The sequence below is a fragment of the Chenopodium quinoa genome, unplaced genomic scaffold (assembly GCF_001683475.1).
Source record: "Chenopodium quinoa cultivar QQ74 unplaced genomic scaffold, ASM168347v1, whole genome shotgun sequence".
NCBI lineage: Eukaryota > Viridiplantae > Streptophyta > Magnoliopsida > Caryophyllales > Amaranthaceae > Chenopodium > Chenopodium quinoa.
The window spans coordinates 7,691,549-7,706,290 of NW_018742914.1; the positions used below are offsets into that span (position 1 = coordinate 7,691,549).

Below are 14,742 nucleotides of genomic sequence, written 5' to 3' on the forward strand. Positions count from 1 at the left end.
GACGAGTCAATCAATCACGACGTAACAAACCTTGTTGTAAATTCAAGGTGGGACGAAAGGGGATAAATTTCTCCCTATTAGACTACTCGTAACACGGGTGATTGGTGCAACTCTTTTCATTTTTTTATTTTTTATTTATTTTTTTATTTTTTATTATTTTTTTAATATAAGAGGTATTTCAGATTTTCATATTACAACTCACATGATTTAAGGTGCCCTAATTTGAACCAAAATTTCCCAAAACAATTTTTTCGGTGAAAAAAAAATGTGTAGGATTTACATCAACTACCCTTCTTCAGGAGAAAGTGTGGTGGTATACCTGTCCATTGAGCCCTCATTTGCGGAGCAAATGAGTGTAAATCATTGTAAAAAAATTCCTATGAAAGCACCAGAGCATATATATTGTACCAAGCATATTTTATTTGACAGATAAGGGAAAGAGCACTTGCTTTACTAGAACTAGTTCAAAGGAAGTACAAAGAGGCTATCATGATAAACACTTTTAGCATGTTTAGTAATAGCGTTTTTTTTTAGTTGAAAACGGATTCAATTAAATCTTTACTGTTAACAAGTATTTGATAAGAAGGTTTGAGTAACAATTACCATTTATATCAAACACTCCTTAAATTTGACTTAAATCAATAGCATAGGCCATAAGTCATCGTTACGCTTAGGAATTATCTAGTGACACTAGTTTTAGATAATTAAAATTGTCAATTGGGCTCACTACTTCGTACTTTGTAAACGAACCTATAGGATCACACACAAAGCATAAATTTGATCTATGAATTGTTGGATTAGAAACATAATACAAGTAGTTTCAGTTTAGAGTGACTTGGAGATAAGTGAAATCAACAGACAAGGAGGCCGTGTGCATGTATTTAAGGCCATGGGAACGAGGCCGTGGGCAAGCAGAGACGGCTGATCATAGGTTGACATGCTCTCCTTCCCTTGACACCGTCCATGTACTAGCATTAAGGTTAGTTACTAGGCTAAATGCTTTATAAAAGATATTGCCTAAGTTACATGAAGTAATGCTCATTTTGCCTAAACTATTCAATTATTCATACCCACCCAAAGAAAGACGAACCCTACCTGTGTAAACTTTTGGGACGAGAGGATTCATCTGTTTGTATTTTAAGCTACAATCACAAGGAAATTCGATCGTATTATGTGGGTACTTATACAGGAATCAGTAATCAGGGTAACTATCTGGAAGTTGTTTGAACCTTTACCATGCAACAAGGATAGAGATGTGCTACACATATGGACCTTGAGGTCTAAGACGACCGCCTAAAATTTTAGTTTGGATACTAAGGAACAACCAAAAATTAACCCCTCGGCTGTACGTTGTAAGGCTGAAATTTTAGAGAATTGTGACTAATTTCAGACAAAGGGAGCAATTCCACACCCTGTAAAGGAAAGCTGGAATAATAATGCAAAGCAATGAAGAATTACAATACAGTCACAAGGCAGGCGCGCTCTGAGCTATTGGATTGATTACCTTAAATTAGAGGCGTAAACACAGTTGGCTGAACTATGGATAAATTTTCTTACAAACAAAGAGCATTTGAAATGGTTTCTGCAATTAACAATATCAACTGATCAGGGTCCCCAAATACAGTTATAAGATTAAACAGTCTAAACTGAGATAGAAGAATTGGCCACAGAAAGCCTTTTGTCTTTGATGTCATAACATCAATCTGTGAATCTTCCTGTTTATCTGTTACAGCAGTGATTCTTAATGACAAATTTTCAGGACAGATTAGGGAGACCAAAACACTCCCATATGCACATAGATGACACATTTTCCATAATCAACCCTCCCCCACCTTCTCGAAAAACCAAAGAATGACAGGGGGAAAACGAAGAAATCACATTTTTAACCCGGGTGTGGGTGTTTATACACTGTAGTATTTGCGGTGAATCAAGCACAAAAGGGACCTTTCATCAGATCAGATCATTAATTTGTTAGCGAGGGTGATACAGCTCATTTGGTTCCTTCAAAATTCACCTCCTTTGAGTTACTTGAAACAAAGACGAGATATAGCCGTATTGTACCTTTCTAAGGAGACAAAAAACTGTTTGCACTGATGTTTTTCTCATGGAGGAGCTGAGCTGCTTGACTGCTTTGCCTCTGTCATTTCAAGTTCAATTCCGTTTGTATCCGAGACTTTCTCTTTCTCTGTCGCCATCTTTCTGATCTTATCAAGCCGTATAGCCTGCAGCTCATACCTGGCAATTAGAAGGGGATCACTTTAGTAAAGAGAATACACCAAATAAAATACAATGTACAGTATCATAACTATCATTAATAGTTTCCGATATGTACATATACTGTATTTCATAGATATTTTGGGTGCCTCCAAAATTTAATTTTCATTATGTACAAGGAAAGGTGTAGCTGCTTTGTTTTAAAATGTGAACCTTGAATTTAAAGTTAAGAGATGCCAGCGTTGCTCCTAGCCATTAAAACCACACTTATACTTTGCCGCGTATGATCAAAGAAAATGGCAGCTTCAGATAGCTACTGGTAAATCTAAGAATGAGAGTATATCTTACTCTGTCACATAGCTTTTAACAAGGCTGAAATATATTCTCCAAAATTGACGTTCCTTCATGTGGCGAGGACATAATGTGTATCTTAATTGTGACAATTCCTGTTGATAAGAAAACACCTGTATCAGAAACTCAATAGTATGCAAGAAGGATGATCCATTACCCTCTTGGAAACAGTAAAGAATTTAATTAGCAGAAGCTCGCATGAGATTTGGTGTTGTTTCACTTTGATACTGTCGGCTTTGGTCTGGTAATTTGAGGCTAACATTAACTTCGACATGTTTACAGAGAAGTAGCAAACTATGCCATCGATGAGAATTTTTTTCATACTGAAAGGTTTTAACGTGGTTTGATTTATTACAGTTCAAAAGTTTAGGTTTGGTAAAATTATTAGCTCGTGTTTAATATTTTATCAGCATTAGAAGTTAAAAAATTGTTTGCAAGTATCAAAGTTCAAGAATTGGGTAAAAGAGTCTTACATAAGAAGGACGTACAGTAAGATCAGGTCATTTCTAATAGAATACAGAATGACAATTTATGAAGCATGTAGCTTGGCTAATATACAAGAATTTGAGTCAAGCATCAAGCAATTTAGGAAAAAAAAAGTCATTAATCAGAAAGAGAGTGCTGTTGAAAATATGCTAAAAGTTCAAGGTAGCTTAAAACAGAACCAGAAGTCACAGGTTGAGAAAAAAATCATAGGTTGAGGGTAAATCATTCAAATCTCGGCCCAAATAGAAAAGAATAAATAAACAAAAAGTTCAGGAGCTGAAGAATAATTGAAAGGGAATCTGTGCAAACAACCTATCTCACATTGTTCCTATACTTCCAAGATCAATTTTCCCATAGCTTGATATCCTCAAACTATAGACAACGAGTCTGCTATATACAGTACTTGCATGATGTAAGACTGAAAAATGGATGTGAAAACAGTGTTATAAACTTGTAATAAAAATTAGATGTATAATTTGTTCTGAACTTCCTATACTAGACTTGAGTATTGAGAAAAGAGAAAGAACTAGGAAAGCATTAGTGATGGTCTCTGATTGAAAGCGGGTGTAGTCACTTTAGTATAGTTTTAGACTGACGACTTAGAAATGAATTTCAGATTTCCATCCAAAAGAAATTACAAACAGCCAATTATAAGGGTTTCACTATAGTGCTGATATGCTCAACAAAATTATATTCGACTTCGCTCTATTCTGTAATGCAGAAAGCAGTGAGACTAGATTTGTTACATCATCAACATCAACATTACCCTAATGTTTTCTAAAGGGGCTATTTTCCAAGGCAAGGTAGAGGGTCAGATGAATGCAACCTTACTCAGGCAATGACATAGGAAGTGTTTCCTAATTGACCCTTGATCCAATGTGTGTAATGACTGTCTACTTCACAATTAGAAAAAAGAGGAGACATTTAGTAAGCCAGCCCTCTGTAATGTAATGATACTAAAAGGGCTACGTTTAGGATCAATGAAGGATAAAGCACACATTCCACATCCTACTAATTATAAGAAAAAAGATTCCTAAGTTTGGATATTATTTTTATCAATTAGTATACCTTACAAGTAACAGGAGCAGGCTAACGACAACGTTAAAACCTTTATGTGATTATAAAGCCTTTCTACAAACTGCAGCCCCTAAAGCTGGGAGGTTATAAGAATATTTCTATGTAGTGCCCTTGGGTCGGGCTAGCTGCTAGTTTTGGCCTTATCATATGATGAATGGTCATGTTTCTTGAATATCTGAGTTAATACATAAACACTAAACCTTAAAATCTCTTCACACTTAACAACTGCGAGTATTAACCCTCGAGGCAAGGTTTGAGAAAAGCCAAAAGTTCATTCCTATAACAAAAAATCACATCTCTAAAGAATTAAAGATGTCCCAGAAAATAGCCACTTTCAAATTGAACATTCCTATATTAACCTTCATGATGCCCTTGACAATGAATCTTCAAGGATGAGTACATTGGTATGATGAAAAGGTAAAATTTTCAAATATTGATGGATATTTCTAGTAAGTATACTAAGTTAGAATTTGGCCGTTTGGGTACTTAGCTTCTAAATTTTGGGGAAATTGGGTACTAAACCTTTTATTTCAATCACTTGGCTATTGGTTTCAGATAGTGTCAACTCAATTTTTACTATTTTGAAAAAATCTCCACTCAATTTTATTCAATGCATTAAAATTATCAAATGTGGCCTATAAATTAGGTAAAAGGTAAACATTGTTGAGGCAGATTTCATTTCCAACTCAATCCCTTTATACAAATTACCAAACCGGGAAAACAACTAGATGGATACAAGGAAAGAACTCCACAAGTCCACACAGCAGTAAACAGATTTTAGATGTTTTCTGCACGGAACCAAACCCAATCTTTGATACCCTGGCATATATGCAAGAGCTGTTCTTAAAAGAACAAATCAGCAATTTTCCACAGAAGACACACAAAGGCCATCGGACAAAAAAGGTGACTAAGCTTCGATCTTGACGATCATAATTCTAGCACAGGATTAATCAATACCCCAGCATCAGGAGTGCAGAAAATATGCTAATTTCTCTGTATACAGTACTTTTCTAATGGAAAATATAATGTTCACATCTGGGAAGCAGCGCCAGCTGAAATGGGTAAATATTCTACATACTAGCTAAACCACACGCTAGCCTACACCAAATTGTAAAGCTACCCATCTGTAACCATAAGATAGTAATAAGGGTCTAAAACCTCAATTATCTGAAACAAAATTTGAAATTGGGGTCAACATGTGCCTCCATTTCACTTTGGATCTATATCAGTATATCCTCCAAAGACTGAAAAACAATTAATTTCTCCCAATTCTCCTTTTTCTGCTCTTCAAATGAGAATATGAAAGACTCAATGATTTACAAACCTAGCGCTTATTTCAAAACATAAAGGAATATGATGCAACTATGAATAGTTAAACCACCATAAGTATCGTAAGAAATCTTCCCACTTCACTGAAAGGAAAGCCTTAGGATGTAAATAAAACAAAGGGACCATAAGCAAGAGAATGATACCTCTATAATCAAACCCTACAGAATACTACCACATCAGTTATTTTAGAAAGGAGGCACTGGGCTATTAGGAGGCAAAAAACACCTAGATACATGTTAGGAATCAGCTCAGATCAGTGCTCAAAATGAAGAGACTAGACTAGGACTGAAAAGAGAAATTAATGGACGAAAAAGAGATATTAGGGAAGAACAAGTAAAGATATGACTGAATTCATGATAACCAAGGTGACTAATCACTAATTACAACCTTGCCAATCTTTTGAGAGGAATGGCACTCTCCCAAACTACAAACTAATCACTCATCACAATATATAATTCCTTCCCTCTCTCTAATTAGCTCTGTATTTATAGAGCTCTCCCTCTAACTAACTAGCTTATCACCTAAGCCACTATATCAAGATGCAAGGACCTAAATCTCCACTCCTTATCAATTCATAGCAATAACAAGTTAACAACTTCTTCCAAAGACAGTTTACTATAGGCCTTATGAGCTTCCAAACAAATTACATTCCTTCTTAATTTTTGGGAAAATGCAATAACATCCCTCATTAATCATCTTATCATCATCTTACAGTACCCTAGGGCCTAAATCCTCATCTCTTTACAAGAAAAAGTTTCCTAGCTGAATCAAAAATTTGGTCTAGATAGCTTCCTACTGCAAGTGTTAGTGTTATTGTTATACAGAGATAACGTCTTGTTTAGCAGTATTATTACTGTTATTGAAATTTGTTCTCAATTACTTAACAACTTTGATGAACATAAATTTTGCATTTTAATTTTAGATGTCCGCAAAAAAAGAGTGGATATTTAAAGAATTTGGTTTCATTTGAGGCAGTTTACTTGGTGAATTTTACTCCAACAAAATAGCAGGATTAAGATTTTTTACATAAGTCCTTCCCACAGACCTATTGCCAACTAAAGCAAGTATCTTTACCTTATTATAGCTTTCTCTGATCATGATTTTAATGTAGAACAGTGCATACTCTCTTATTCCAAAAAGTTACCTGCTTATCTTATAGAAAACATGATATACTTTACTATAGTTGAATCTAACTGAAAGCCTAAGTTTTCCACTACTCTCACCTTCACTCCTCTCCTGGTTTTCATAGTCTTCAATTCACAATTCTAAATGTAGGCATGCATCTTACATCATATTTGCTTGTGCAAATCCTACTTCAGCAGCTTCTACTCACAATCCCATCTTTAGTTTTGTTCATTCTATCATGCTCATATATCTACCTCTAATTTTCTAGCAATGCATCTTCCTAATTTGTTACTGTGTCATTTTAAAGGTAACATTCTTGCAAGGTTTCCATCCTACACCCAAGTGTCAAGCCAATCAAAGTTTTTAGTTGTTTGTCCTATTTGGTGTCATGTGTGTGAGTTGGTGTGAGCTTACAACTGGTTGTTGAAAAAATTGTACCCTTTAGGAAACTCCATGGATGCTATATTTGTCTAAACACCGCGTTTTCACCATCCCTAATGTTTCAACCCAACCCGAGTATCAAACTAAGCACAATCAACATACATAATCCAAAAGAATTACAACCATCACAAACAAAGGTTACTGCTCATGAAATATACCCAACAAACAACATAAATAATCTATAATCACCTTAATTTGAATTCAAAATGCACTAACATAGAAACCCATCAAATTTCATACATAAATAACAAACATATATGATCATAATTCAATGAAATTAAAAAAACAAGAGAATTTAATGAAGCATGAATGAACCTTGACTTTCGAAAGAATAATAATGGCATGCTGCTGTTGCCATTCCGATAAATCCACCCTAACTCCACCTGAAGTCGTATGAATTCCACCATTCTCCTCCTCTGAAACAACCAACCAGTCAAAAATGCGCAAAATTCTTCAAACCCCAGAAAAGCAAAATTGATCAAACATCAAAATAACATAAACCCAAATCACAAAACAATTAACACTACAAAAATCAATTACAAATGACCTGGGATTGAGAAATTCTTGAAAGTGTCAAGATTTAATGATTTGACGAATTCAATCAATTGAGAAGTAACCCCATAAAATTCATCTTCTTCAATTTTTCTGACAGTTTTATTGTGATTTGTGGAATTATTTGAAGCTTCCAATTTCTGGGTGTTTTCATTGTTGTTGCTATTATTTCTTGAGAGAGTCCGACGAAACCATGAATACATGGCGTTGTTCTCTCTCTTCTGCTGCTTGTTTTAGATGAAGAAGAGAACGATTGATGAACAATTGAACAACTGAACAAATGTATTCAGAAAACTCAATTGGACTTGATCCATTACAAAGCAACCAATATTTTTGAGTGTTTATTTTCAGATCCAAATAAAAATATAAGTTAGCCCAATATATTCTTACCCAACATTGTTTCCATTTTTTTTTTGGGTGGGGAGGGTGCAATGCAAATATGATGTTGACACGGAGACGTGCGCATAAAATACTCATTGTGCATACATTAAAAAAAAAAAAAAATCAAGGCTAATTTAAAGGGGAAAAAAAATGAAAAAAACTTTCAATGAACATGCCTAATTTCAAAAAATATGAAAACTAACTCTAATAAACATGTACTCCAATGAAAATAAATGGTACAACTTACGACGACTATATATAAATAAGATGATGTTATGTTCATTAAGGGTCTGTTCACATTTACTGAAATGAACTGAATTGAAATGATTGGAGCAGAACTGAATTGAGCTGAACTGTATATTTTATGAGAGAAGGAAATTAGGAACTGAACTGATTGGAGGTGAATTGAACTGAACTGAAATTAACAATTCAGGTGAAGTGAATAGGCCCTAAGTCTTCGTGTTATTTGAAGATAGGCTTTTAGTAAAATTATGACATCAACAACGATTTGTCTTATAGGCCCTGTTCACTTCACCTTTTTTTTTTAAAAAAAAATATAAATATATTAAGTAATTATAATTTCAATTTAGTATTAATAATTAACGTTCAGTGAAAATAAGGTGAAGTGAACAGGGCCTTACTATCCCCGTCCCTAAATAATTGAGATGTTGAACTTTTTTATTTTTACTATTCACATGCTAAATTTGACTATAATTTTAGTAACGAATTAAAAATAAATTGTACTAAGTATCTTTGAAATGTTGTTAAACATGTACTGATTAAAGTCTTATAATATTAATTCTTTAATATTTTGCTAGTATTTAATTACGAAAAGTATATTTGATTATTGATATTTTTTGCTCAAACTACTCAATAATTAAACATAATCACAAGTACGAAATTTAATATATAAGACTAACTAATGAAGTTCATCTTTCAAAAAAAAAAAAAAAACCAACAAAGTTCAACTATTTTTTACAAGATTGAATATATTGATATTAATCATGGCACCATAGTGAAAAAGAAATAGTAAATTTCTAGATACTAAAGTGAAATCATGTCAAATCTCTTTTATTTGATAATATATGAGTATATATTTGACACTTTGCATTGATCAATTGTACACGCAAGCAATAACCAAATCAATATATACGTGTGTACATTAGCAAGTTTCTCTAGTGAATTATATTATTACTCATATATCCTTCATATCTAAATGTCCTGTATATTGGATTTCGGGAAAACTCCTCAATCTAAAGTGTATATCATTGATCAATATATATAGTGTTTTACAAATATCGTAATCCAAGAATATATAATATATACAGTATTATTCTAATCTACGATAAATATTATCATAACTATATATAAGTGTACTAATCAACCTCTCATGAAATTAAATGAGAAATTAGAAAAAGGTTACGTTACACTTTTTGTGTGTATGTAATTTAACTAACTGTACACAATATATTCATAGACATGGTGCAAGCGTGCATGCAAACACATATTGTGAAATATAGTGCATTAATGCCCCACATTACAGCTATACTATATAAATTGGTAAAAGTCAATCATATTTTGCATGCGGATTATTTGCTTAAAATTCAACCATAAAGTGCTATAATTTCATCTTTAATTTCATGTATTCGGAGCATGCGTTTGTTTGCAATTTAGCCTTCAAAGCCTAATAAAGTGTGTGTCATCATTCACTGATGTTAATCTTTGTCAATAGCCGCATCCTATGTTTTATTTTAGTAAGTATATAGATTCTTCTGGTTACTTGAGAAACAATGACTATAAAATACGTAATATGTGTTCCGTGTAATAGTGGTTGATCTTGAAAGCATATTATGTATATCCGGGTGTACGGTATACCGAGGTCATTTGTTCATTCAATCAATAAATGAGTAAAATTAATTTTGTTTATTTGTTGATTTAATGAATAAATGATTCCGAGTGTACGGTACACCCGGGTGTATGTAACAAATTCTAATTGGTCTTTATTTTCGTACTACTGCATCAATATATAGTTTTTAAATGACAAAATTAATAAGCATAAAATGACATAATATTAACTAGTTGTACAATGAGTAAAAAAAAAATTCTTATAAATTATTTATATTAATGAAATATTATACCTCTAATCATGTGTTGTCTTGAATAGATCACATAAATGTCTGAATTAATCCAACCCAACTCCACAGGTTAATACAATAATACTTGAGTTGAGAGTAGGGCGGGGGGGGGGGGGGGGGGAGTCGAGAGGGAGGTAAAAGGATTAAGGAATCCCCTACTCCCAAACAAAAATAGTTGACGGGGTTTCAGTTTACCAACTCCACCAAGCTTATTCGGTAGGTACAAACATATATGAAAACCACACTTCACAAACTTTTATAATTCTCTCTTATACTTATGGTATAGATAGATAGACAATTAGACAAAACCACACTTCACAAACTTTTATAATTCTCTCTTATACTTATGGTATAGATAGATAGACAATTAGACATGCATCATGCATGTAAAGATAGGCCAATTGATAACTTGTCACCTTACCTTATTTTGTAGCCCCCTCTATTTTATAGCATGTATCTAAATTTATCCATTAAAGAATAATGCCATAATGGTGACAAATAGACGAATCCAATGCCTAGGTATTTCCCCAATTAGAAGGTTATTGAACCAATTACAAATACAAGCCATGTGTTATGTGTATGCAACTTAAGTTAATTATCCTCCTTTAGCCTTCTCATTATGCATGCATTCCCCACTAGTTTATAAATGTGGGAAGCCAATTTGCTCGTTTGGTAGCTTATAAAAGATTTAGAGCCTCATAAACTCTCATTAATATGCCAATCTATGTCTCAACCTCTATAATATTCGTGGGCCAACCACCATTCTCATCCTATTAATAACAATAATATTCCATTCATATAATTTTGATATGTTTAAGTTGTTGTCTTGAACACCCAACAAATTCGTACATATCGATAATGAAATATATGATAGAGAAATGTAATTCTCTTCGTTTCTTTTCTTTAGATGAGAACTAATTAATTTAACTATTCAAATAAAACGGTAAATGCGAAAAATTTTCTCGTTTTATTTTCCTCATTATACATATGAGCTTATATGAGAATCTATTAGTTATTGGACTCTTTGAATTTTGTTCTCTTGATAGTGGAACGCTTATATATATCACTTTCACTTGTTTATTTATGAGAAATATAATTTCATTGTAACAATTATTGAGATTTAATAATAATTGAGAATAAGGTATTTTGTACATACATTTATTATATTTTTGATGTTTAAATAAAGTACATACATCATGTAATTAAGGTTCTCTTTACAGAACTTTAATTATGTAGATATAGGATTTTGTAAAAGAAATGGGATATTAGAGACCAAAATTAGAAATCTTGTTCCAAATTTCTTGATCTCGATCAAATGTGTCCTTAGGCCTAGTGGAATCGAACGTCGTACGTCCCCAACTTTAAAGTTGGAATTGAAGGTTTGAATTCTGATCCAAATTAAGGAAGCATTTGGTTGTTACGGTATTCATTAGACTATGAGTGATCGATTGATTTATATATGGACAATGATTTTATGTTCTCAATAATTAAATTTATATACAGTATGAATAACAAAAATAGAATGACAATTTTATACTGATTTATGCGTTGCTTTTGGGTCAAGCAACTAATACAGAGTATGTAACAACCAAGTTTTATTAATCTAATCAAAATTTTCACACCCCTAGCTATTTGCCATATTACATCACTTATATGATCACTAAACCTCACCTCATGCATGAGCTTAGCTAACTTAAGGAGCTAAAATCTCATCATTTTCAAAATTGCATGGGAAAATGAATGAACTATTTCTCCCCTTTTCTCGATCACTTCAATCACACGACTAAGACATCCAAAAGACCTAAAAAGAAGAAGGAAATCAAGTTATATATATTGAAGCAAGCAATACTCAAACGTTAACATTTTCACCCTCTATTGCTTGATCTAGTCCCTTCCTTTAGCTCTCTAGTTCTCTCACTCACTTGCATGTTGCATGTTATTATACAACTTGGAACCTTTATTTTAATTTGTTCCTTAATTAGTCAATCAAATTTGTGATGATAATTTCGATCAAGGAATTGAAGCCGGAAGTTTACTATAATGAAATTTGGGAGGAAAGTCGATCTACACAAATTTTTAAGGAATTCAAGCCTAATGACGAAGATAAAATGTCATCATGTACTTTAAAATCAAGTAGATGAGATCAATTGGGAACATGATCGACTTATATGCCCCTTTGTTATAGCACTTCTACATGATGTTGGCCTTCATGTGTTAGTTAATAACCATGATGGAACCTAAATGTTGTATTTTTGTTGGCCTTATGTTACCTTGCTTACAACATGCCACAAATTGTATATATATGAGGAGATGTGACGAATCTTCATGTGTCTATCAAGAACTAACTTACTAGGGTTGTCACGGGCTTTCATCTTATAAAAGTTCTTCCTAATATCACTCAATCCCAAAGGTATGATGATCAACCCTAACTACACTTATTACTCTTGATTTCATATTATCGATCATCATCCATGTTCAAACACTTGTACATAGCATTTATGCATAGGAACACATGTTGAGAGGGGTTTTTCAAACACATTTTTTGAAGGCCAGGCCAAATTTTCAATCCATCTTATCATTGGTGTTAGTCTGCCTACGACATACATCAACCTATACCTTTCTATGACTTCTTGACCGTAGATGGTCAATATGTACTTACATTTTTTTGTTTTTTAAATGACTATTGTGTGCCTCACAATAGTCACAACACAATTGTAGATGTGTATCATGTAGCTTAAAATTACAAACACTCTAGAGATAAACTTAAGAGGTGGGGAGCAACCCTTGCAACTAACCCACCTATACTATCATCAATATATATATACATCATCATTTAATTATATTGTATGGTATGAATATAAGTAATGACTATAATGTAAGAAAATACACTTGTTCTCACTATGATAAAAAAAAATATAATACACATTATGAAAGAAAAACACGGAGTATTATTTTAGTAGCTCAATAAATATATCGATCTAACTTAAATGCTCGAAAGTTGAAGATCTAGCCGACTGCTCTAACCTTTTATCTTAGGATAATGTTCAACGTATCTTACTTGTAGAGTTCGTACGACATGATTGAGTATTGACAATATTTATACAACAAACTTAAAAAAAAATGAATTATTGACATTTGACTAATGGAATATGAATATCATCAAATTTGGCATTCTTAATAGCCTCTTAGATCTGTTATACTCCATTAATATGGGTTGGGCCCATTGGGCCAGCCAAGATAATGATTTCGGGCCCACAGTAATGAAGGTGGCTGGTAATCATAGTATATTATATTCTCCACATATCACAGCTCTCTCTAACCACAATTTTCCTCCTTTCTTCTCCTTTTTATGACCTTTTCAACAAATTTGTTACCTTTTTCATACGAAAAGTAGAAAATAATAATAATAAGGGTATTTTCATTTTTACCACCTTCAAATAATGATTTTGTCGAATTTACCACCTCCAAAAAAAAAAAGATTTACTTTACCACCTCATAAAAAAATAAAACATCAGTTTTACCACCAATCACCTCCAACTAACGGATTCCGTCCATAAATCCGTTAGTGGGGCCTACCTTGCACACGTGTCGCCATATTATTGGGTAAGTTTTAAAAAAAAATTAAAAAAATCCCCATTAATCAACCGGTGTTGCTGCCACCGTCAGGACCCCCACCGCCGACCAGCCACGACCAGCCCCCACCACCTAACCGCTACGACCAGCCCCCACCACCTAACCGCTACGACCAGCCCCACCACCGCACCGCACGGCCACAACCACCTTTCCACCAATTTTTATTTATTTTTTTGCTCTGTTTTCTCGAAAGCCACAACAATGGCGTCTCTTCCAATGGAGTTAATCACCTCCATTCTTTTCGATTACCCACTAAATCACTACTTCGCTTCAAATGCGTTTCCAAGGCTTGGCATTCCTTAATCAATCAACAGCACCCATTTAATCAGACTTCATCTCGCTCATTCTCTCTCCTCTGACCGTCGTCTTCTTATCCTCAACCATGGAAGTCACCTGGAATCGACTCCATTGAAGTGGGGTTCTGAGCTTGATGCTAAAAACGATTGACAAGGTTTGATTTACCCAATTCTTTTTCTGGTTTTGAGGTTTCGATTTGTGGGTATTGTAATGGATTAATTGCTTTGGTTTGTAGAAATGTTGATGATAATCGATTTGTATCCTTGTTGTTGGTGATTTGGCTTCTTAGTTTTTGGCAGCCACCAAATCCCGACCACCCATAAATCCCCTTCTAATTCCGACCACTCTAAAAACCCTAGCCACCACCAAATTTCGCACTCCTAAAACCCTAACCACCACCTAATTCCGACCACCTCCCTAACCCACACACCAAATTCCGGCCCCTCCTTAGTCACACACGAAATTCCGACCAACCGAGGTAGTTGATTTCGTTGCTGGTTGGTTTACACGGAAGATCGGGGAAGATGAAGAAGAAACGTCAAAAAGGTGGGCCCTACTAACGGATTCGTGGACGGAATCCGTTAGTTGGTGGTAAAATCGATTTTTTGGAAATTTTGTTGGTGGTAAAGTAAATCTTTTTTTTTTGGAGGTGGTAAATTCAATTAAGTGGTTATTTGAAGGTGGTAAAAGTCAAAATTTCCTAATAATAATAATAATAATA

At 33.8% G+C, this 14,742-nt stretch overlaps 1 protein-coding gene across 1 annotated transcript; it reads right to left on the reverse strand.

The window, feature by feature from the left end:
- Window positions 1-1,540: 1,540 nt before the first annotated feature.
- Window positions 1,541-8,018, reverse strand: LOC110728122. The gene is made up of 4 exons (XM_021907766.1): window positions 7,571-8,018; window positions 7,339-7,439; window positions 2,563-2,660; window positions 1,541-2,235 (listed from the first exon to the last, which is right to left on the reverse strand). The coding sequence occupies exons 1-4, from the start codon at window positions 7,776-7,778 to the stop codon at window positions 2,103-2,105; spliced, it is 540 nt and encodes a 179-aa protein (XP_021763458.1). The 5' UTR covers window positions 7,779-8,018; the 3' UTR covers window positions 1,541-2,102.
- Window positions 8,019-14,742: the final 6,724 nt, after the last annotated feature.

Bases quoted from the DNA above. Each gene is read 5' to 3' on its own strand.
- LOC110728122 (XM_021907766.1), bottom strand. From the start codon at position 7,778: ATGTATTCATGGTTTCGTCGGACTCTCTCAAGAAATAATAGCAACAAC. The intron at 7,440-7,570 runs GTCATTTGTAAT...TGGTTGTTTCAG, and splicing joins CAAGAATTTCTCAATCCCAG to AGGAGGAGAATGGTGGAATT. The intron at 2,661-7,338 runs GTTCATTCATGC...TCTTATCAACAG, and splicing joins TTATTCTTTCGAAAGTCAAG to GAATTGTCACAATTAAGATA.